At 40.2% G+C, this 26,051-nt stretch overlaps 1 protein-coding gene across 1 annotated transcript in view; it reads right to left on the bottom strand.

Moving 5' to 3' along the window:
• SLC36A4 (solute carrier family 36 member 4) overlaps window positions 1-25,070 on the bottom strand; it is an 85,216-nt gene extending 60,146 nt beyond the window's left edge. Inside the window, exons 1-8 of the mRNA XM_084201353.1 lie at window positions 25,012-25,070; window positions 16,540-16,663; window positions 15,934-16,024; window positions 14,834-14,922; window positions 13,488-13,583; window positions 12,201-12,285; window positions 3,446-3,673; window positions 2,658-2,756 (exon numbers count right to left, since the gene is read on the bottom strand). Of these exons, the coding sequence (XP_084057479.1) occupies window positions 2,658-2,756; window positions 3,446-3,673; window positions 12,201-12,285; window positions 13,488-13,583; window positions 14,834-14,922; window positions 15,934-16,024; window positions 16,540-16,663; window positions 25,012-25,039 (840 nt within the window). The 5' untranslated portion in view covers window positions 25,040-25,070. The remainder of the gene's footprint in view (window positions 1-2,657; window positions 2,757-3,445; window positions 3,674-12,200; window positions 12,286-13,487; window positions 13,584-14,833; window positions 14,923-15,933; window positions 16,025-16,539; window positions 16,664-25,011) is intronic.
• Between the last annotated feature and the right edge of the window lie 981 nt (window positions 25,071-26,051).

Below are 26,051 nucleotides of genomic sequence, written 5' to 3'. Positions count from 1 at the left end.
AAGACTTCTGTTTATAATGCCATGTTCAGACAGCTTCACAGTAATATTAGATATTTGCAAGACATTCCAGAACAGAACCTAAAATCAAGTCTCTAAAAACAAGACCAAGACTACATAAATCCATTTGAAGTGCCTGCAGTCAGACAGAGTAGACTAAGGAGCCAATCTAATTAAATGGAGCTTTTTTTTTCCTTACCAAAACAACTCAAACACATGGATATAGGAATGACAGTAAGACAAGAGGTAACAAAGTTACCACACTCTAGCTACACAACAGGTTTATGATGGTAACTTCTTCAGCTGTAATAACTAGTTATCAATTAAATCATTCACCAAGAACTACATTAAATACTAATTATGTAAAGAGGAAATGTCTTGTCTTGCTTTGCTTCACTTAACATTTTTTTGTTTCATGCTTCGACAACTTTGCTTAGTTCTGATTATTCAAATATATGAAATAATTTTTTCTTCAGGTTCCTCTGTATAGTGCATGCAAATGCAGCATAAGCATGCACAGAAAACATTCTGCATGCCCAAAATATCCCTGAGTGGCAGAGACATCTTAATATCATTAGGCATATAAGGAACAGACATTAAGCTATAGATTTTCACTTTCATTTCAGTTTGTAAAGGTAGCCATGTTATATTAATGGTTTTGTGTAATGCAAGCACACACACAAACTGTACTAATCCATAATAAACATAAACTTTTAATTAGTTTGTAAACACTAGTAACAAGGTGAAAATTTAACCATGCTTTCCATCTGCTTTGGAGAGGGAGTAAATTATGACCAAGTAAAAAAAGAGAGAGCCTATGCAGAAATACATGCAATACATACATAACACGAATCTCTAATAATATAAAGTAGTACTTTTATATTTTAAAGGTACAAATAGAATAAAGCCTACATCATAAACCACTTGAATAAAAGAAAAAAATTTGGAGTTCTTAAAGATGTCCTTAGTAACAACCAGGGAGTCAAACAAGCAAATGCTCTGGGCAGTTCTTTAAGAGGTTTACATCAGAAGTCAATGCTGCTACTACTGATGAAAATTTAAGGAGCTGTCTAATTTGGGATCTAATGTGCCAGAAAATAAGTCCAATAAACCAATTCCCTACCTATAATTCAATAAACTACTGCTACCAAATGATAAGCCTCCACCACCTTCCTGAGGCTTACAGAGCCCTCACTTGGGATTCCCTGGCTACAAATACCTGTGTGCTATGCAGTACATGGGCAAACCTGATAAAACTGGGACAGGCACCAGATCTACTGTGCATGACACACACAGCAAGTGGAGTCTGTCCCAGGCAGACTATACAACCAAAAAGTTACAAGCTTAGTGTAGTCCAGTCTGACTCTCTGAGCCTGGGAAGGTTTTTTTTGCCCAAGACCTGCAGGCATCAAATAATCTCAGACAAACAGCTGATTTCCTATAATAAAAATTCCAGATGACAAAAGGAAAGAAGTTCAGATACACTCAGATATATGGTAGCTAAACCTCTGAATAAATCAGTTTATAAGTGAGAAACAGTGGAAAATAGTTTGAAAACACACTTCTGTAACAAAAGTTAAAGGGTTTTCCTATTCAGCTCTTCTGCCACTGATAACACAGCAGCAAGGCGAAATCATCTGGTTTAAGTCAGAGTTTACAAATCCAAAAAAGAAAACAGACTTGAAAGTCTTCTGTGTTATATGAGTGACAGACAATCATTTTAGATTAACTGCATGCTGCTTTGGAGTTGTTTTACTTTGGGTTTGTTCAGGGTTTTTTGGGGGGATGGGGCGGGGACAGAAGGAGAGGTTGGTTGGTTGTTTTTTCATTTTAAGCATACACTTTAAGCATAACACTCGCTTAAGTATGTAAATATATAACAAATAAAGTATATACAGTAATTTCCCCAATAATTTATGATCTACCATTCCTAGAAGCTTCTTTATCTACCTTTTAAAATATATCACATGGAACAAAAGTGGTTAACTAATAAGAGGAAAGCTAATGTCTTTGCAAATAATTTGATGGATGAAAGTATGGGTGTTAACATCTTTGAAATGGGTCTTAATGTCTCTACTAACATTGGACAGCAGGTTCATTAGAGCCCCGACAGCTTGGCTCCTGAAACAACCAAGTGGGCCTGCACAAGCCTGGACTTCTAAACTTTGGGGTAAAATAGTAGGTTCAACAGGGGAATATGTGGTGGGCAGATCAGGAAGGCTGTACCTTCCAAGAACCTCAGCAATGGGGAAAGGAAGAGGGCAACATGCAGCAGAGAGTTTGGGATAAAAGGAGCTGCACCCTCTGAAACCTCGAGAGAGAAAACCCCGCAGGTGTGTGCCCCAGAGGACTCTCTGCCTTTATTTAAATAAAGATGCAGGACTCTGTCTCCTTTTTGGACATAAACCTCAGGTGTTTGTGGATTTTCCTGACACTATTTGGGACTAAAGGCATTTTTGCAATTTGGGACAGGGTTAAGCATCCAAGCCACGGGGATGTGTCCACAACTTTCACCTGATTTGACCAGATAAATTAATCCTTTTCATATCAACACAGGAGATCAGTGTTTCACAAAACTAAAAAATTAACAACAGGAGTAAAACTGCCTGCATCCCCAGCACAAAACCAGTGATTTTGAAGAGTCAGTGAAAAGCACTTACCACACCAATTCCTTCAAAAGCAAATACTGCAGTCCCAAAAAATAGTGGGTATTTCTTCCAGCCAACCACAGGTGGCAGTTTCCGAGGATCTGCTAGATCCTGAAGAAAACAAAGCAAAACAGTGCATTAGCTCTTCCTACAATTTTGATTGATGCATTATGTTATACAAAAGAGAACTCAGTACACGTTGACAGTGTTGCTATCTACAATCCCTGGTTTTCTTCCCAAACCTAGTCCTCTATACACATTTAAAGCCACCTTCCCACACAGAAACTTGCAGATGTATTTTTTCTAGGTTCTATCACTGTCACTAGAAATTTTCACATTTGAAGTATCACACTGGTGTGTATAAGGGAGCATCAATTAAAACAGAAGGGAAAGTGCACATCTCAAGTCATCTGCGAACTTCTTAGTGTACTGCTCTTTCTGACCTGCTTTCATACTGCACAGATATTCTTCATAACCAAAAGGAACGCTACAAAAACATCTCTTTAATACAAGCCAAAGTTTTGCAGAATGATTAATTACTCTTAGCCATTTTTTTTCATAATTTCTCCTGCCTCCTCGTCCAGTCTATACCTCTCATTGCCTTTCACACCCCATGCTCCACTTCCCACTTATCAAAATACATATTTTCATTATCTTAAATTAAGATGCCTCAAATATGAGATAACACTGCCTTTCAGAAATTGTCAGTCAGTATATATCTCTCAGAAACCAACTGCCACATTCATCAAACATAACTTGCTACACTGAAAAGAACAGATAATAAACTTTTTCATACTCACTCTAACAATATACTGGTAAATAATCACCAGGCTGACAGCCATGGACAGATTGGCAAGCAATGAAAGCAAGGACAGGCTCTTAAGGTCACGAATGAAGACCAGGAGGACCAGGAATGGCAGGAAGCACAGCATGTATATTCGTAAATCAGTACTCCTTTTCTCAGAGGAGCTGCTAGTGGCACTAATGTTCATGGGAGCAATCCTACTTTCCAAGAATCCTTCATGGACCTTTATTAAAACAAACAAACAGAACCAACATATTAAACAGTGGTAGCAGTGAGTATATGGTCACATTGCTGTTCTCCTACAGGGAAGTTTGTCTCTCTGCTCCACCTGGTGAGTGACAGGAACTTTGAGATCCCTGTACATATGCTCAGTGCAGGGGGAAGACAAGACACTTCCAACAACTGTTTCATACTTAAGGCAAATAGTGAAATGAGGCCTTGAGAGCATCATTATCCCACACTGACTAAAGAGGAAATTCACACATGCAGTTTAGATCAGACTCCTTCCAGAAAGGGAGAGTTTGGTAAACTGGAAGCAAGCCAGACAGATCTGAGCCTAAATCTTAGGAGTTTGAATTTTCCTAGGGAGAGTAAGTGGGTTAGATAATAAAATGCTATTGCACCTGAGTTCATTGCCTAACAACCTTATGCCTTCACCATGCACATCACAGCAGCATACATACAAAATAATGTTAGAATATGAACATGCCTGTCTTTCCTTTAATTCAAATGAATTCTTTTCACTCTTCACTTTTTTATTAATGAACATTAACTCCACTTTAAAAACCATGAGCTTGGACAGAATTGAGAGTCCTGCATCTAATAAACGAATACAAATTAATGCCTATAAATTAAAAGTAGCACACAATGTGAAAGCCCATTAGGTTTTTTTTGTACATAACATTACAATAGCTGCATGTAGTGCAAATCAGAAGACTGAGTTTGGAACTGTTTATGACTCTCACTGCTTCTTTTGGGAAAAAGTCAGTGTGGCTGCAACTGCCAAAAATTTGTTTTGTGGAAATTTACACAGCCATCTGTGCTGTGCACACCACAATCAAAACATCCAGAGCTGCTGGTTATTCTGCTTGCTGCAAAACAAGAACAGTTCAATTTGTTTTAGATCTCATCAAGCTGTTCCCCTTAGGTATCCTTTTCTTCTCTGCCATTGCATTCACCATCTTACAAATTAGCCTATGACTGTACTTAATCTGCTCATACTGCATAAAGCCTTTGGCTTGATGGCTACAAAAACATACCTACAGTGGAAAAAAAAATCTTTATAGCACAAAGACAAACAAAAATGCTAAACTGATATATAACTGATATGACTTGCTTGATTTCCATTGTTTCAAGCAATCCACAAATTCAGAAAGAGAGAATTAACTTAAAACTATTCTTCCTGTAACCAAAAGCACTGTACTTTTTTTTTTTTCCCCCACAATTAAAAAAGGAAAGCTAAATGATACAATGCTGCAACTGCATGTTTGCCAGAAATCTCGCTTTATATGAAAACATCACTGGTCATTATGGAAACACTGATGGTTTCTACCTTGCAAGAATCTGAAGTGTCACTTGCAAGACATTTAGCATCTGGTAGTTTTCATTAAGATACCATTTTTAGAAAGCTACAAAGAAGTTCTAATTACATTTAGAATTGAATTCACACAGCTACAATTACTTGACTTTGCCAAGCAGTAAGTCAAACACTTAACCAAATTACTTCCCTAATGCCACATGAAGTAAAGCTCTCTGTGGAAGCTTCCTGCTTTCCCACCATACTTAAAACAGAACTGCAGAACAAGCACTTCCAGCCTTTCACTTTAACAGGTCTTGTGTGTTTACCTGCTTGCATGCACTTGCAGGTAGCCTGAGCTGCTCTGCATGCAAGGACATGTAAAAGAGCTTCTAAGAATCACAAAGTGATTTGAGCACATAAACTCTCTGCTCCTACAAATATTTAGCCCAGCATGTCTTCAATTCATACAAATATCTGTAGCCTGATGAGCTATTAGAAAAGAAATAAATAAAACATTAATTCCTTAAAAAACCCAAACCAAACAAAAAACTAGCAGGCAAGATACAGTTCAGGTTCTAAAATACATTTTTACACCACCACAGTATAAACCAGCTTCTACTCAAATAATTTCAAGCATTCAAACAGTTCAGTCTTCTCTTAAAGACAGAGGCATTCCCTTGGTACACATAAACCCCATTAGAAAGTGCCTGAAGTCAGAAATATTTTTTTCCCTATTACCACCACAAATTTCATTCAACTGGAGTTTACTGGCTAATATAGTTGGAAAATGCAGTATACAATACTCTATAAAATTATATTCAAATTTTGGCCTACTGTGATCGGCTGCCCTGATGATGGGTGTGATAAGATCACATCTCCACATTGTGTTAGGTAAGTGTGGTCATACAAAATAGCCTTTATAATTATCTGCCTTTTACTTTCACAAGAGTATGGAGGAAAGCACAGAGAAAGAACATACTACAGCTACACACAAACTCTCCACAACCTTCATCAGGAGAATGGATACTGATGCACAATCAGCAAAACACAGCTGACTAAAATTCTCAGACGGTGCCTCCCTGGCCCTACTTTCCCACCTCCCATTTGCATCTTTCAGAATTAGTTATATTCCTGCAATAAATCACAACACTATAACCTGCTTTACAATACTGTAAGCATAGTAACCCTTCTCCCTACATTGTTCTCTGCTCCAGAATTCTCTGGAGAAGGAAATGGAGGCCAAACAGCGTCTCAAAAACATAATGACTTGCAGGAGCCTGTAGCAGGTCCCGTTCCTTGAAATACAGTTTAAAGAAAGAAGCCAGGGCATCAAAGACATTCTAGCTGGAAGGGAAAAAAATAAAAAATATAATGATGAAATGATGAAATTCTTAACCTGCTCAGTACAGATTACTATTCTGCATTAACCAGATTTGCAGTCACAGCTGTCTTTAGGAGGAGATAAGAATGGCACCTTCTTGTACGGTTTTTTACAATTTTCTCTTGTCCTTTCATTTGACTTCACCAAGCACAGAACTTGACTTCATTTTCTAAACCCTTTGCAGTCCTGGCTGCTCCTAAGTCCTCCAAAAGCCACTTCTCCAAGCTGAAAAAGCCCAGTTTCTGCAGCCCTCACAGTGCCTCAGCTCCAATTATTTCAGCAGGCTCCCCTACACTCACTTCAGTCTGTCAATGGCATTCCAGTATTGAGGATATCAAAACTAAGCAGATATGGTCAAACAAATGGGTAGTAAAGGATGACAATCACTTCTCTCCATCTACCAGCAATTCTTCTGTTCATAGAACCCAGGATGCTGCTGCTTTCAGGGCACATTGCTGGCTCTTGATCACAACCACTCCCCCCTGAATCGGATGACACAAACAGCTTTATTCCCCCCCCACCACAGCTAGTTGTCTGTTCATCTATCTGACCATCCCATAACAACCTTTCTTGGATACAAGCATATTGTCAGAGACATTATGGAAAAACTTGATAAATTCAAAGTGGCATCTAGTGCTTTCTCATAATGTACAAATTCAGACTCATGGACACAGTTATACTGATAAAAATGCACAGGAGGACACAGTTTATTCCCTTTTGTGGCCATATATAACTTTAAATCAACTTTGTATCAAGAGAGCAGCTATAACACCACCAGTCAGAGCAGTACCACTTACAGGCTTAGGCACGACCAGAGAAAATATCCTGCAAAGGTGGATTTTGAGATGTGACAAAAATGGGATCCTATACATTAACTCAGAAGAGGCACACCAGATAAGATCCAGCAAGGGTTAATCCTGTGGGAGAACTAAACAAACAGGCATGAGTTACTGACAGGCAGAAGAAAGCTGAGTTGGAAAGTAAAATGCAAAAGTTATACAAAGTAAGGATCGCTACTCTCTCTCTTAAAATGAAACAATGGCCGCGGGACATCTGACAGCAGAGTAGCAAAGGAAAACTGTAATGCAGATGAGATTATACTGACTTTTTCAGGCATCATCATGACTTTGAAAATGTTTTGCTAAATTTTTCTTTGAAAAATTGATCAGACAACACTTAAAACTGCTCCAAAAGTACCAAAATACAAAACAGTGGGAAGAATTTTGGATTTTTAAACTTTTTCATGTGCTGTTTAGTTCCATGCAAATCTACTGATGATTGTGTTAAGATGGACCACGATGCACTTTCTATCTAACCTAGTCTCCTAAACATTAGGATTAATATTACCTCAGATTCCTATTCTGGACAATAATCACTTTCACTCCTCTGCTGCTCTCTGCTAGCGCATTACTGCATATGGCAGTCATGCTGAGCCAAGAACAACCACCACTCCATGTAATGGTCTTTGTCCTGAACAAAGCAACGTGATCTGGTGTCAAACATTTCCCCAAACCACATGAGGAAATATCATTATGGTTTTAGAAAGGAAGCACATAAACACTGAAGTCACTAAGCACAGTGATGTCCCCAGACAAAAGATTTCATCAGGAGTTACTTCAGTTACTCAAGCATTCATTTACCATGCTGGTGTGATGTCTGAAAAAGTTTTTTTCACTCATTTACACAACCCAAGCATGGCATTCAGCTGAATACATGAAGATCAAACCTTGTGCAAATCTAGATTTCAAGTTTCTTCTCCACTCAGAAAACTAATGCACAATTAGAGGCTGCAAAAAATTCAGTTCAACCAATGAAACACTTCCTTCTTACAGAAACTATCTCAGAAGCAAGAAATAATTCCATGTCCTTAGTCTCTTCAACTGAGACCACTGTTTCCTTGTCTGTATCCCAAACCACACTCTTTCTGTCATGCAATTTTAGGGACTTTTCAACATCTAGTGAACTCAAAACAGCAGTCCTTGAACTCACTGGTTCCTCCTAATTTCTTCCTTACTTAGCTCAGAGCAACAGCCAGTTCAACACACAAGGCCAGATCTGGGACAAAATCAGTATATTATCAGAGAGATAAAGACTATTTATAACCCTGTAATTTTGCATGAACAGGCCAAATAAATGTTTCACAGCTCATTTAGTTCTGGCACTTCCCTGAAACTTAATACTGTACTTTGCAGCATTTTTAACACATCCAGTTTTATGACTAAGCACAATTCCCAAAGTTTTGTGAGGTTTTTCCCTAAAAAATTGGGAAAAAAAATCAGAATTCCATTACATAGTATGCTACTGATGGGTCACCTTCAAGGTGCTAAAGATCTTTAAAAATGCTCACAAAGAGCTGAACTTCTCAGCTTTATCAGCAAACAATGAAAGAAGATACTCTTGCAGAGAACTCAGCAAATATTCATGAGAAAGCTGATAAAGTTTCCCTCACTAAAAAAAGGTGGTCAGGCATTGGGAGAAATTGCCCAGGAAAGTCTTGGAATCACCACCCTTTTAAGTGTTCAAGAAATGTGTGGATGTGGCAATTGGGAACATGGTTTATTGACGAACATGGCAGCATTGGTTGATCTTGATAAAAATCTTTGCAAAACCAACCTTCACAATTCCATGACTCTATGAAATGTCAGGACTCTTGACACAGGGTCTCCTGCTGTCCAAGCAGGAAATGCAAAGCAACTATGGAATGAAAGGAGACCATGTTTTTTTGAGCACAGGCTCTTTTTTCTATCCCTGTGTGTTCCTTCCCTAGCTTTGCTGCAGTCAGCCCTCAAGATTTTTGTTCCAGCTTCACTGTTCTTCTCCAGTCTGAAACACTTTCACCCATAAGCCTCTTATTACATCCTGACAGAGTTAACCAGAACTTTTGTCACCAGTCTAAGGTTCTTTGGTACTCCTGGAAAATATTCTTCCTTAGGAAAAGCTTGATTTGCTATTCAATATAACTGAAAATAGGATCTTGCATCATAGTGTCTGGGAAATGCTAATGCAATGCACAAATATCTCAGTATAAGTTCCCACCAGTTTCAATGGGCTTAATTTGCACACACCAACATGCAAATATGATCAGCGAAGTACAGATTATAATGCAGCTGTATTGGTCAAGGTGTGCTATCAGTAATATTTTTACAATGCTTTTCCTTTATCTCAGTTCTCCCCTTCCTGCCCCCCACTCCCTCGGTCCCCTTCCCCATCCTTTCACTATCCCAAATCAATAGAGATTTAGGCTGCACCAATTTTTGTTCTTTGGTGCCCTCTACGGGACTGATTTCTGCAATAGAAAGTTGCCAGGAAGAAACAAACCAGAGTTCTCCCTCACAGAAGATCAAGCACAGGGCAGTCCAAATCAAGTGCATTTGGAAGTGGAGCTTCTGAATTGCTAATGACTTTAATCCACCCATCCATTGGGTCCATGCAGTAAGTCTCTGCAGCTACTGCTTTTGCAGCAGTTGCCTTCCTGTAAGAGCTTTCAATGTTTCCTCAAGAAAGCAAAAAGTTTCCTGAAAAACATTTTAGGGTTTTTTTTCCCCCAATCTACAAAAGCCAAGGTCAGCAAATGTTCAGTGTCATCTTTTGCCAAAGGCCACAGCATATAAATAACCAGCTGATCAGGTAAGTATTTGATAAGAAAAGCTTTAATTTAAACTTGCATTACAAGGCATGCATTAAAGATCTCATTTCAGAAGGCCAGCAAAATGACATCAGATAGTATTTTTAGCTTTAGAGACAGATTCTGAAGGTAAGAATATAATTTTAAAGGCTGTTTTTTTTCCCTCACAACATACAAATTACAGAGTACCCAGCTTCCAAATACACAAATTTGCCTAATTCAGATAAATCTTCATCCACAGAACTTGGAACACTTCTTAAACACTATATAAATACTCATCCATAACAGGATGAAAAACCCAAACTACCTTCTATGTGCTAACTACCCAAGAGGACACCCTTCTTCCTAATTAAATTAGGGTAAGCTATCTAAAGACCCCTCTTGCCTACCTTATGGGTAGAGTAAGACTCCATATGGACAATTAATGCTCAGCAAACTATACACCTTATTCCTCACTTCATTACCCACGGGAGCATACACAGAATCAGAGAGGCACAGAAAATTTTGGCTTGGAAAAGACCCCCAAGATCACTGAGCCCAACCTTTGACCAATCATCACCTTATCAACTACGCCATGGCACTGTATGCCTCATCCAGTTGTTTCTTGAACACCTCCAGGACTTCACCACCTCCCCACATAGCCTGCTCCAATGCTTAAAATACCTTCCCATGAAGAAATTCTTCCTGATGTCCAACCTGAACCTTCCCTGGCATAACTTCATACTAAGTCCTTTCATCCTGTCACTGGCTGCCTGAGAGAAAACAACAACCCCCACCTGGCTACAGCCTCCTGTTAGGCAGTTGCAGTGAATGATGAGGTTATTCCTGAGCCTCCTTCTCTCCAGGTTTAACACCCCCAGCTCCCTCAGTCACTCCTCATATGACTTACTCTCTAGTCTCTGCCCCAGCTTCGCTGCCCTTGCCTGGACTCACTCCAGCATCTCAATGCCTTTCTTCAAGTGAGGGGCCCAGACCTGGACACAGAACTCGAGGTGCTGCCTCACAAGTGCTTGTATGGATAGAGACCCAGTGAGATTCAGACTCATTAAGCTTTGTGACAACTGACTAACCGTATTCCCCTGAGCAGAAAACACAGCAGAGCACATTGGTAGCATCCTGGAACTGTAAAGAGAGAGCACCACAAGCTCCACATGCCTGTGTTTGAGCATCCATCCTGTGCTGGCTGACCCTCCATGGACCACATAAGCAGACACACAAACTGCTGACTGCAACTGCCCAGTGTGCCCTGAGGAAGGACCAACACCCACCAGGACCCCATCAAGAGAATCCCCCATGAGAAAGAGCCTGGAAGGACTGGAGAGCAAGAGACAAAGAAGGTAAATGAAAGCAGAGGCAGTGTCACAAATGTGCCAGGCATGGTTTTGTTTGCTTTTGTCAGTGATGGATGGCAGTAGGGAAGAAAAGGGGTAGTTGGGTTTTATTGAAAGGTTTGGGGTTGGTTGCTTGTATGGTGTAAAGGTGTTTGTGGTTGTGGGCATCCATTTGCAATGTTTAGTTGACTTCAGGCATAAAACTTGAAAGAAAGAGATGTGACCAAATGCAAAGCATTCACAAAAGAGCAAAAACAATTTTAAGATTATATCATGTCTCCCCTCTATTAGATAGAGGGGAGACAGGATAAAAATATTCAAAAATATAAAAGGTGTCCACAAATAGAAAAGAATAAATTACTTATAGCTAGAACATGAAAAAAAGAACTTACAATATCAGTAAGAAATCTGAAGCTTCTATAAAGAAGCAGCTGTCTAACAGATAAAGAAAGCATTGGAACTGACTACTGAGGAAGCTGTAGAAATGTCAATGTCAGGCATTTTTTGGAACAAAAATCAGGATTCATTTAGATACAGTGGATTCTGTGAATAGAAGGGACTAAACAAGAACCGAAAAAAAATTTCCAGTTATCTGAAAAGGATAAAATATGCCCAGGAGTTTGGAACGAAAAAAAGGAAGTCAGCAGAAAGTCTAGCAAAAAAAAATATTCTGGGACAACTGCCTCCTACACCATTTTAGGCCTTATTTTCCATCATTTCCACAATTAATTTTTAAACTCAACAAACAAGTCAGAAGGAAATATACACTTTCACAAGAGCTGAATTTAGTTCACCTTGCCCACTGCCCCTTTCAACCAAAAGCTTTATAGGAAATAAAAGTGAGGGAAAATGAATCTAAACCCATAACTGCTTTCATAAGGCAGCATTACTCACTTGTTTCACATTTTCTGCCAAGAACACAACATAAACGCCACAAAATCCCAGCTGTGTTATCACTAGGAAAAAGTCCACAATATACCTGAGGAAGAAAAAACAAACACACATTATACTTAAGATCCAATCATTTATCCCATTGCTACCTAACATGCAATTACTTCTCCTTTTTAGAGTAGTCAAAATGCTAGACTCAAATGCCACATTAATCTCACAAGCAGTGCAGTGCAGGTTCCTCCTCTGTAAAACAGGGTGGTGATCATTGAAAGAACACTGTGGCTCAGACTGTTCTTGAAAAAAGTGATACACAATGGTGGCCTGAAGATAGACTGCAATGAAACTCTGCTAGAGTCAAGCACAGAGCAGAGACCTGCCCCAAAGAATTGATTTGCTGCAGCACAAGTCTCTGGAGACCCCATTGACCATTTGAGGCTTGTAACTCTTTGGTGCAACAGAAAATTATATATCAGAATATTAAAAAATCTATCAGAATTATATATCATTACAGATCAGAACAAACCAATTCTCCCTCTAATGAAGCTCTACTTCATACCTATGAAGTCATCACAACATATCTTAAAACACCAGCTCACTAGCAAGATGCTGCATCCTCGAAAGTAACGAGTGAGGTAAAAAACCATTTTAAATTAACACTGAACAACGTGTTTGTTTCAGATTCACAATTTCACTACTGTGCAGTCATACCAATAAGCTCTACACACAGCAACAGATGGCAAAGAAAAAATAATGTGTTTTTTTTGTAAAAGAGGGATAAAATATTTAACAGACACAACAAGCTATTTATATCTTCATGTCATTATTGCAAAACCAGTAAATATTTCTCCATTATTTGTAGTTGTATTTAAACAGGAACCAAAGAATTGTTTTGCTACTTCTCAGAATACATACATTAAAGTAATTAACATCTGCAGTGTCAACCTGCAATGCAGATAAATGTTGGGAAAAGAAATGGAAAACTTAAACTACTTTACTGCATTAGACAACACAGAATGCATTTCTGGTTATAACACAACTCTTCCTATATTACTAAACAGTATTCATTTTCTTCAGAGCTCTTGTGGAACTGAAAATTGATATACCTAATAAAGTCAGACATCCTCCCATCTCACCGTTAACAGTTGGCAGGAGGAACTAACAAATAACACTGCATAAGAGCATTTTTAAGGAAGGTAAAACTAAGTAAAATAGAAATCTCCTAATCATTCCAAGTGTAGCCATTAACTTCTAAAAATTATTTCACTCAATTAAGTTCTAGTTCAAACTTACCGGCCCCAAGAAGCTCGTTTCTGAAGAGCAGTCAGGGGCCCCACTTCCATTGCACAGCTGACTGTCTCACTATATCCCAGGGAGGACTTCTTCATCCTGAAATCAAAAAGTGAAATAAAAACAGAGTTACCAGAAACTATGATGACCCAGAAGCCTACTTTGAAAATACTGTTGGTCTTCCATGATTATACCAGGCTGTCACCTGTGGCAACACTGCTGCTGAATTTCAGAGGTATGTTTTGGCTTTCTTTACCCCAGGAAGGGCTACTTAGCACTCTGCAAGCATGTAAAACACAGTGCTGCTTCCCCCAGTTCAACAGTATTAAATGAGTTTCTTACAAAACACGGGGTTTTTTTGATAAACTACTCCAAAATCATATTCTTATTATATGACCTTAAGAAATTAATCTCAAATCTAAAAGTTACAAAGAACTTAAACAGAATTCAACTCTTGATGCACAAGCAGTTAATCACAATTGATTCAATTATATTATTTCAGTCATCAATTTTAAAGACCATTCAAAACTACACAGGAAAAATTCAGGAATGACAGGGACCATTCACAGTACAATATCATATTAATCTGGTAAAACAGATTTTCCAGCTACAGGAACATTAATAGCTTTGTGATTCTACTCAGTTCAAAAGTTCATTGCAGTCTGCAACATGAGACCCTCCCACTGCTTCTCTTTAACACTTGACAGTGCGATAAAAATGTTTAATGAAAATCACTATTTATCAAAATTCTCTGTCAGTCAAACCTGAGTAACTGCTTGCCCACAGTACTGCATGTGTCACTTGGAGGAATATTTATCTGCTCAATAGCACCATTTTAACACATTCCTTCAGCACTACAAATTTAAAGAATCAAGTTGCCAGAATTCAGAGACAGAGCTCACATATAATCATGGAAGACATTAACAGTATTTTTTAGTTTATCTTTTACTCCTATAAAGTACTTATAAACTGGGTATTCATGGATTATTTACATTTTTCAAAGCTATGAAGACTTAGAAGCTCTATGAATATAAAGAAGGACTTAAGCAATTAAAACTGCCAAGAGAAAAACCTGATTATTTGCCAGCAGGGAAGAAGGTCCTGGGAAAAACAAGTTAAACCTACCTCATTTTGCGTATGAGTAGAGAACAAATACATTTTTTCAATGTGTTGCACAAAGCATAACTATCATTACTAGGTGCACACTAAGAATTTGAGAAGATTCTAAACTGACAGGAGAAACTGCTAGAGCACCAGAGTACTTTGTAGACCAAAAATCACAAAAAGAAAAGAGGAATTGAAAAAAATTACTTTAAACTCAGCAACTGAATGAGTAGTTCCACATTTACCTCTGACATAGAGAGTGGCTGCAACGTACCAAGATGTGCATACAGTGAACAGATATAACTCCTATAAACACAAGGCTGATTGGTCCAACCTGGTATGGAAAAAAAAAAAAAAGGATGACACAGTAAATACAGGAATTTTCATGGAAGTATGCTGGGGAAAAAAATTTACATGAAAAAAATTCACATTGTAGCAAACAAAGTAATAATTAAAAAATTTTCACCCTCAGCAGGTTGCTGCTGTTGATGTTTCATGTCATCCCTTATTTTCAGTTCACTACTTAAGACAAGGCTATTCAGGTGATCAAGCCATAAGTACCAAATGAGTACTTCACTCCTCTAACTGTTTCACTTGCCAAAAAAGTTTTTCAAGAAAGAAGACTGCACAGACTCCACAATTCAGTAGTTTGAGCCACTTGAATGGCAATGACAGTAAAAGTTACAAGCTCCAGACAACTATGAAATTAAATCATTTGCTTCAGAATAGAAGCTTAACCACAAGTCTTCACAGAAGGAACTTGCCTTACACACATGTAACTTTCACTCTCAAACTGAACAACCTGTACTATGGAATTACAGGTTTATTTAGTCATAAGGTGAAAATTTCATTTGATTAATTTAACCCTGCCCTAGGAAATGCATTGTTTATTACCAGGTATAAACAACCTGGGCTATATCCTATTTCTGCAGACACACTTGATTGATTTAACAAGCTGACGCTTCAGCCTAAAACATGCAATCTGTCTCTAGAGAAGTCTGTACAAAGATAAGACATAGAAACAATTCCCATGGGACATCACAGGAGTCTGAGTAAATCAAAATATTTCTTTTTTTTCTGCCAAACTTTTTGTTTGGACCAGGAAAATACTTTGGCTAAGCAAAAGTGCAGCTCATGCAATGAAGTCTTCAGGGTGAAGTAGTAACTTTCTTTAAAACAATAAGATCTTAATCTTCATTATTAATTTCCCCAAATTAAAAAGAAAAAACTACACAACCCTATCAATATGGCAGTGATAAATAAGCACTGAGATTTTCGTTTTTCAGGACATATATCTGTAAATCTTTCTAGATGATTTTCTAGTCTATGAAAAAAGAATTCTTACCACAATGCCAGCGTTTTTTATTGCAAGCGGAAGACCGAGAAGCCCAGTTCCGATGTTTCCCTTGAGGAGGTGAGTCAGTGTTTGTATAAACCTGAGGATAAAATGTCCCATTAGAAGTACACATGGATGGGGTAGAAGACAAAAACAGAACCTCACCCTTTCTCTATAATAAAATTATGAATTTCAAGTTTCAACTTAAAATTTACAGTGGTCCAGCTATTTTAAAGGAGGTGCAACACATTCCAAAATGGTTTTATTCATCCTTACATGATGGGTGAGCACCCTCAAATAGAACACACAAGTCTGATCTTCAGTTCTTCACTCCAGCTTTTGAGACATTAATTTCTCAGCCATTTCATAGTTCTAATCACTTTACAAATAGGAACCTTGAAATATTTTACCGCCAGTACATTGTTAGCTTCAAAAGAAGTGAGAACCCACTCAAAATGGGCTGTTTTTTGGGAGAATTATGCAAAGTCCTTATGTATAACCACAAAACTATTCTGCAGGTCCAAGATGACTCTTTCAGAGTTTAGAAAACTGCTCATAAGAAACAAGACAGAGGCAAGAAATTGGAACAAGCTGATGCTTAAGATTAACACATACGTAATGCCTTCTTCATTATCAAGCTGGTAGTGCGCCTTAACTGGCAGGAAAGTATTTTCATGCTCTTCATCTGAGATGCCCTCTGAGTCTTCTTCATCAATTAGAGGCTTCATTACTTCCATGCCTGTACAACAGAGGCAACACTACATCAGCATTAGAAACAAGTTTACAGTTCAGAAGTAAGACATGATTCAAACTTTCCATACAATGAGGTTTTAACATATTCCTAAATACAAAGAAGATTGAAGCAGATATATATAGAGCACAAGTTTGCACAGGATAGACTCTCTCTTTAAAGTGGCATACCATCTCACTACTACTACTATTATTATTATTAGTAGTAGTAGTAGTAGTAGTACTATGGCCAAACACTATAGCTTTTCATTAAGAAAAGTAAATTTCTATCATGAAAATGTCACTGGTTTAAATCACTTTGCAAGCTAATGCAACATAAAGCATAACAGAAAAGTCATCCATCATTACAAAAGGGTGAGATTCATCTTAAACACTGCGAGCTACTTCAGAATTAAACACTAAGTCTGCCTTCAGACAGGCAAGACAGATACCACAGAAAGGATCTCCATTCATTGAAGAAAGAACCAAAATACAGGAATCAGGTTGCATGCTTTGAAAGCTGCAATTTCCTGAACCTTTTAAACTGGTATAAAATTCCAGCTAAGTAACAGCACTAAGTAACAGCAAGCAGTCAGTAGTGAACAAAATTGCCTTTCAGGCAAAACTAACATCTTATGCCAGTTTAATGTTGAGGAAATTATAAGCATTTTAAATTACTACAGTTAAGCAAAGCAAATCCTGCCAAGAGCAAAAAGATTATTTACCCTACACTTGCCTACCACAGTACCCATTCATAAAATATGTTGAATGTCTCAAGTTCCATAACTTTCACAAAAAAAAAAAAAAGAGAGAAATCCCTGTAATGTTAACATTTTGTACTAAAACAAGCAAACACACAAACAAACCACACTGCATTTACACTACAAAGCAGCCATTTTGTGTCAGGGTTTTGGTAGTAACAGGGCTACCAGGAGTAGCTTCAGTGAGAAGCTGCAGGAAGCATCCCCCAAGTTAACAGAGGCAATGCCAGCTGCTTCCAGGACAAATCGGCTGTGGGACAAGTCGAAGCCCATCAGCAATGGTGGCAGCACCTCTTCAATAACATAGTTGAGAAGAGGGAAAAAAACTGCCAAGCAGCTACAGCTGGAGAGTGGACTGAGAATATGTGAGAGGAGCATCCCTGCAGACACCAAGGTCAGCACAGAAGGAGGGGCAGGAGGTGCTCCAGGCGCTGGAGCTGAAATCCCCCTGCAGCCCCTGGTGCAGCCCATGGTGAGGCAGCTGAGCCCCTGCAGCCCAGGGAAGTCTACAATGGAACAGAGATCCACCTGCAGCTCCTGCAGGACCCCACAGTGGAGCAGATGGGTGTCCAAAGAAGGCTGTGACCTCAAAGGAAGCCCACACTGGAGCAGACTTCCTGGCAGAGGACCGGTGACCCCATGGAGAGAAGAGCCTAAGTTTGGAGCAGGTTCGCTGGCAGGTTTGCAACCCCATAGAAACCCACACTGGAGCAGTTTCCAAAAGACTTTCTCCCATGGGAGAGGAACATAGAAAGAGTGTGAGGAGTTCTCCCACTGAGGAGAAAGAAGCAGAAGAAACAATGTGGTGAACTGACCACAGTCCCCATGCCCCATCTCCCTGCACCACTGGAGGGGAGGAACTACAGAAATTGCGAGTGAAGTTGAACCTGGGAAGAATGGAGAGATGGGTAGAAGGTTTTTTAAGATTTATTTTTATTTCTCATTACCTTGCTCTTATTTGACTAATAAGAAATTCAACTAATTTATCCGAGTCTGTTTTGTCCATGACTGTAATTGGCGAGTGATCTCTCCCTGTCCTTTTCTCAATCCATACATAAGCATTTTGTTCTATTTTCTCCAGCTAAGGAGAGGAGTCGTAGAGTAGCTTTTGTGGAAACTCAGAATCCAGCCAGGGTCAGCCCACCACAGACATTAAACAAATCATTAAGGTGTTTTGAAGTCTTGGAGATGTTTAACCCACCAGCAGAGCACTGAAGTTAATGCTAAACAACTCCTAAAGAAAAGCTGTAGAACAACTGTAAAAATCCCACAAAGCAGAAAGCAGTTTATCCAAGTCCTTAACATTAAATCACATAGCTCAAACTCTTCTGAAAACACCAAAGGGTTGTCAAAATTTCATGTCTGAAAAGTTTAAAACCCGTAACAAAAGCACTTGACAGAAGCAAAGATGCCCAGTCAAGAGCAAAAATTAGAGGTCAGAGCCTCAACCAGAAAGTACACTGTAAAGCAAATTTATACTCAGTGATATGCTAATTATACAAGTCAGGGTGGATTTCATCACATTTCTGTACATGGCACATAGTCTAGGAATTGATCAAAAGAAGGATCACCCAAGTCCCCTCCCTCTGCTTCCACAGCATTGTGCTGACTAGTTCTCGAGGATGCCACAACCATCCTCCCCCTCAGCTCTGAGTCCCTGCTGGGCACATTTGATGCTCACAAAGACCTGCATACTTTAGTTCTGGAGTAAAAGTGCCTCCTCGGGGATCAGAGGGAGCAGGAAATTTCACCCAGCGAGCAATTGATTAGGCTGATTTTCATTCTTTAAGGTATTGATTCTTAACTAACAATCTGAAGGAACAAGCCAAACTAGAAGCATGCAAGTCTGTGATCACATGAAATTCGACAACATATAAAAGAAATAATGCTTAAATTAATTTCCCAGCTTTGTCTTCATCACATTTTGTAGGATACTCTTCATAATATTAAACAAAAATGACGACGACACACAGCAAGTAAGGCTCTTATTTAGCACTAGCAGAGGACCAGCATGACCCATGGGACCAACAGCTTTGGTGAGTATCAGCAACTGCTCAGTCAAGGCAGAAAAGTAAAATTTTCTTCTTTCACTGCAACCTGAGACTGGAACGTTTGGCATATACATACATCTACACTGTTTACCATGCAGCCAGATGACACACAGAAGACTCTGAACTTTATTTAGACATCCCATTTTACTTTGTCTCCCAACTTCCTGACCTATCTTCTGATCACAAAGGTAGTCCTTTAAGAATAGATTTAGATATACTCAAGCATTCCCCTCATCTTTCAAGTAATTAAATTTTTCCTAACACAAGCTATTTTTCTTCTGAAAAGTAATGTCCCCATGCTTAAAGCCATCTAGTCATCTTAGGGTTATTGTTATCACTGTCCCACTGCCCCATTTACCCACTTTTTCAGAAATGGTTTAAATTAGACCCAAGAGTAACCATTTTTAAATGCGCACTAAGGCTGGGAATTCGTTGCTCCTATTCTAATGTAACAATGCATTTGAGAATAAATTCCATTAGAAGTTTTAAAACACAGGCTACAGCAACATCATCAACTCACATTGCCATAACTATACAGGTTATGACTTACTACGGGTTCCTCTGAAATACTGCATTATATAAAACATTCCAAGAATGCTATTTGGTGTTTATCCTAGCCATATAAATGCCTTTGAATTGCTTCTTTTCCTCATCATTCCTCCTTCATCCCATGACTGCTGTACAGTTTTGGCCTAAAAATGTGAACCCATTAACAGTAATGGTACTGAGACACTAACAGGAGGTTTGGATCATGCGACTTTCTAAGCACGGGTTTTCATTTGATAATAGATCTCTACTGTTGGAATAGTGCAGCTGTGTCCCACAGTCCATACCCACAGTGACATCCATGCTTGTGTAACATCCACGTTTAATGGGTCCAAACTTTTAGTCTAAAGCACATGAGACAAAAAAGCTTGAGCTTTCCATACTTAGATCTAGCTTGAAATTAATTGTTCTGGATCATCCACAGTCATTGCCAGAAAACTGGCACTGAATACCCCCACATTTACTTTGATTCCTTCCTACAAAGGTCCAATATGTGCAATTTAAATACAATCTCAAACTGCAGCACAAGAACAGCATATGCATGTCATACCTGAATCGGAGATGAAGTTGTCTCGCTGCTGTCACAAAGCACGTGGTACAGAACACACCTCAGCCAACATTAGATCCATACTCCACCAAACTGTCCTGGCTGCACCCAAACACACTATGAATAATCCTACCCAGTGCTCAGCCATGAAACTCACTGAAAATTTTGCATTATCATAATTCAGCACAACTAAAAATAAGGAAATTCATTTCTGCACACCCTTTTGTTTTCACTTAGACAAAGTACCAGCCAATTTTCTACCCTGTCCTTCCATCACCCAATATGAATTTTTTTCCTTGTTCCACCACAAAAATCTTTTCAGATCAAATGCTGTCTTCTGATTGTCTTTAACAGTTAATTAAACTGACATTTTTTCTGCTTTCTTCTGTGAACACCCATGCAAGCAGGGTGCCAAAAAGCTCTGTACGTACTGCTACTATCAAGCAAGGCAACACAAAGTGCATTTCATCTTCTCCCAGCATCATCACTGCAATGTTGAAACTAATTCCTTAAGCCACTGGAGAGATAAATCTCTGATTCATTACAGCTACACATCACACTATAATCATGCATAAATGCCAATACCGTGTCCTCAAAGACCCAAATTTCAATCATTAATCAGCCCCCAGTAACACAGAGAGATTAAATCCATAGTGTTAATATTGTTACAACTACTATTCCCAATATTATGTCTTCACGTGTACTTTTCTATCCCCTAGGATTTGCCAGCATCTTGCCAACACTTATGGACATACTTCCAAGGAAACCTTTGGCTGTCACTAAATTTACTTAATTCTCAAGCTTTTCAAGCACACTGAAGAAATCCTCTAGTTCAAAAGTTCACCAAATAAATTAATTTTCACCAAGAACTGCAGTTAATTTTTCTACATTGCTCAGGCAATTAACACTTCCAAATCTAACTGAACCACTCAGCAGCACAGGAGATAAACCTGATCTCCATCATTTTCATTTTATGGAAGAAACGTGACAAAAGAATGAAGCAGCTTGCCAGGCAGGCATAGCAAGCTAAAGGAGATATTAAAAATAAAAGCCAAGTACTATCCTCTAATGTTCCTTTGGACAAGGTCACGCCCCAGACAAATTCATGTCTAAAACCCCTTTTCCAAATCCAATTTAGCAATATGGTCTGGTTTTCATTTGCTTGGATTTTTTTTCCCTTCAGGTTTTTGAAGTCAGTGTCAGCAAGTGGAATGAACTGGATTTGACAGACAAGCATATAAAGATTTGGGGGACAGGATATAGCACAACATTGTTTGCATCAGCTGGTTTTACTCATTTATGGGAGAGGAACACACAGGTCTTTCTGGAGCAACACTTCACACGTATATTAAGTGCTCAGCAAAAAGCAGTAGGCAGAGGAGGCCTTGCACATACTTCACTGCTCAGTCAGCTTCTACAGAAGAACATGCCCACAGGGCCAGAAACACTGCCCAAGATTCACAAACTGTGAACTGTGTTTAATAAACACAGGGTGACCTAGTGCCTCTGTAATTGGGATAAAGATTCAATTTAGTAAGCAGCTGTTTTGACTGGGCCAGCATGCTCCATAAAAGAGAAAATCAGCACCACATCATCTAAAATGCAGGTTTATGCTAATATTTTCCCACAGGCTATGAAAAGGCATATTCACGATCCTGGGGGCATACCCAGAGTTTCTGTCACCAACCAGGGCTGAGTGCTCTTATGAGACAAAGTTAGTGACTGAATTATGAACAAGCAGACACGTTCAAGGAGTCTTCACTGCAGTGTTAACACAGAAGAAACATTTATATCTGGCAGCAGTCACACCTGTGACAACAGGAGAGGCTCAGTGTTCCCAACAACTACATTCAGTTGCCAGATGATCCGTGTATTACCTCTCTTGCGGAGAGGCTTTTCAATTCAGCATTCACAAGCAGGGCGCTCAAGATAAGTTTAATTACAAAGAAAACATTGTGACTAACTATTTTCAAAGTAATGCTCAGTTACTCCCTCAACCACAGAAGGAAATAGCCGTTTAGGTATTTAGGTGCCTTAGCCTACAAATAACCCTCCCAGCCAGTCTCCAGAAGACATCTCGCTGTACAGTACAGCTTTGTCCACAAAGCACACATGATCGGCTAAGTCACATGCTTCCACCACCTCCAAAGAAATTACAGAGCAAGACAAAGTGACTATGAATGGTACTGCTAGGGGCATGCTGGTCCAAATGGATAAACCTTGGAAAATTCTCCTAGCTCGAGGGGGAAGTAACAGATAATCCCATTAAACCACAGACAAGCCAGCTCCCTTTTTATTTTCCACTACAGCTACTGCTGTTGAATATAAGAGGTATAAAAACAAACAAACAAAATGCTCAAAATAAAATATATTATTCCATTAGAAAATTGAAAAGGAAAATCTCATCTGGTTTAAAAATTACTATTAAATACTAATATTTACATTTTCCAAAATAGTAAAAGTGAGCATAAGCTTTTGTTGTGTTTGTCAAGAACTCCAAGCTATGCTTCGTGCAGTTATTTGCATCCCTTTTAATCTCTTTGGAAAATAAATCCCAGATCATTTATTTCTCTCCATTACAGACTGTAACTTAATAAAGTAGATTTATTCAGCTTTGTGGTAGACTGTATTAATGTTGAGAATGGTTATTTCTAAGCAAATGTTGAAAGTCAATAACGCCTCACAATAAGCAGGAGGAAGTGTTTGCTTTTGCGTCGTAACTGCCGGATCCAGAAGGCTCATAAAATGGGCACACTTGCAGTTATTAAACCAGAGTGCACACAGGTCTGCATAGCTATTGCACACTTACAGAGGAGCAATTTTACCCCAACCCACAATGGATCATTTATTTGGACAGACACTAGTCTCAAGTAATCCACTATCCTGTCTAGACCAAGCCACACATTTCTACAATTAACACGCTCTTAAGTGACAACGCATTGGCAAGACTTCAGTTTTATTAAGTATTCAATAGCACTGAACCATGCAAAAGATTTTGGAATTCTTATCAGGTGTGGAACTGCATTTATAAACAGTTAATACCATAGAAAATCCAGGGGGTTTCTAGGGGTTCTGGCAGGAAAAACTGTCCAATGAGTGAACTTCTAGGGGAAAAAAAGAAAAAAGCCCTAAAATTTCTTTCAGCAACCTTTCCTCCAAAGTGACAAATCTCTCAATGCAACATGGATCAGCCTTGGGGACAACAAAATTTGAAGGATGTCTTCCAGGTTCTATTATTGCCACTGGATTGGACAAAATCTGCAAACTACAGTGGTACTGTAATTCTCAGATTCCCAGAAAAGGGAACTAGGATGACTGGGGGACGGAAGCATCTCTCTTATGAAGAAAGGCTGAGAGGACTGGGCTTGTTCAGCCTCAAGAAGCAGCAGCTTAGAGGAGACCTCACCAATATATAGAAGTATTTAAAGAGGGGTGCCAGGAGGATGGAGCCAGGCTCTACTCAGTGCTGCCAACTACTAGGGCACGAGGCAATGGGCAGAAACTGATGCACAGGAAGATGCCTCTGAACAGGAGGAAGAACTTCTTTATAGCGTGGGAGACTGTGCACTGGAGCAGGTAACCCAGAGAGGCTGGGAATTGTTCCTCTCTGGAGATACTCAAAAACCATTTGGATGCAATCCTGGGCCATGAGCTGTAGAATAGCCCTGCCTGAGCAGGGAGGTCGGACCACATGAACCCAATGCGGTCCCTTCCAACCTGACCCATTCTGTGATTCTGAACACACAGCTCTGAAATGAGATTTTCCATGTGTCCAGCCCAGCCACAACTATACTTTATAACTAAAACTACTACGTGCTAACTTGTCCACCCTTGGGCAGAAAAACTAAGAGATGAACATCCAGGTGTCCTCCATCAATTAGATTTAAAGGTGATAAGACTAATATACTGTAAATGCAATAAATACAATACCGCTAACATATAAATACACATATGCCCCGGGAAACCGCAACCCAGCATCTTCCAGGGCAGATAAATGCATCACCGATGCAAAGAGAACGTATTTCCATGAACTTCTACGGAGGCCGTGACTTCCTCCACCAAGAAACCGAGCGCCAGTCAGGTGCGACTGACGCCCCGGGGGAGCGGCCCCTCACACCCCGCAGAGCCCCGGCTGCGCTGCCCTCAGCCCGCCCGGCCCCGGTGCCGCCGATCCGGCCCCGGCCACTCAGCCCCCGCCGCCGCCTCCGCGGCCCCGGCGAGGCGGAGACACCGCAGCGCAGCGCCCACCCCCACTCCAGGTGGTATGGTTCATCCCGCCCGCCTCGGTGCGCCAAGCGCCGCAGCGCATCCCCGGTGGGCCGAACCATCTCTCCCGAAGCGGAGGGGGGGTAGGGGCCGGCCGGCCGGTCCCGACGCTCAAGACCCCTCCTCCCCGCCCCGCAGCCAGCCGCCATCCCGCCGCCGCCGGGCAGCACGGCTCGGGTCGCCTCACCCAGCTCCTCCCTGCCCGCGCCGGCCATCGCCCCACCGGGCTCCGCTTGCCCTTCCGCCGATGTGGAGCCGGCCGGCGCGACGCATGCGCCCGGCGGGAGCGAACCATCGAGGGCGGCGGGCAGGCAGGCGGGCCCTGCGCGGGCTGAGGGAGGCGGTGCCGCTCCCGGTGCGAGGCCGCCGCCTTCCTCGGCCTCCTGCCCCGGCACCAGCCCCGCCGTGGCACCCGCGGAAGAATCGTGGAGTATCTCCGCTTGGAAGGGACCCATAAGGATCTTCAACGCCCTGCTCCATGAAGGAGCACCTCAAGCCAAACCGTGTGACGAAGCACTGTCCAGACACTCCCTAACCGGGACATCATGGCCATCCTTAGGGATGCTCTTCGGCTTTGCCGCGGCCCCAGCTGTGGTGGCCTCGTAAAGCGGTGCCCCTCGGCAGGGTTGGGGAGCCCAGCTTTGGATGGGGCACTGCAAGCTTTGAGCCATAATTAATCGGCAAAGACTGCCAACAGGGAGGAGTGTGAAGAGTTCAGTAGAGCTGGACTGCTGGAACTCGTGGAGATTAACCACTAACCTCCCCACCTTAACCTGTTAGGCTAGTTGCTTTCCAGTATTTCTTCTTTCCTGCCAGTATTTCTTCAGCAGAACTACCTATATTTATGGCTGATTTGACTTAAGTAATAAAGTTTCCAGCTGCTGCTTTCCTACAGCAACTTTTTTTTCATGGAGAATATAGGATAAAGTAATTTGATTTTTGTTTTCCTACACTAGAGAAATGCAGTCTTCTGAGACTTCTCATAAACTTCAGTCATCTTTAGACATACATCTTTAATTAATTTATCTACAATGAGGAATTTCCATTGGGGAAAGCATCCATTTTCAATTGTCAAATTTATGTGTATTCCAAATACTTCTCCAAACTTTCATTAAAAAAATGAGCCATGTGCGTGAGCTATTATCATCAAATTTTATAAAAGGGTTCCCAGTAGGCTATCCATGACTGCAGGTTATTGATTTAAGGAACTGAGTCACTAATTACAAT

The sequence above is a fragment of the Fringilla coelebs genome, assembly GCF_963513975.1.
Source record: "Fringilla coelebs genome assembly, chromosome: 2".
NCBI lineage: Eukaryota > Metazoa > Chordata > Aves > Passeriformes > Fringillidae > Fringilla > Fringilla coelebs.
This window is presented reverse-complemented; position numbering and strand designations above follow the sequence as displayed.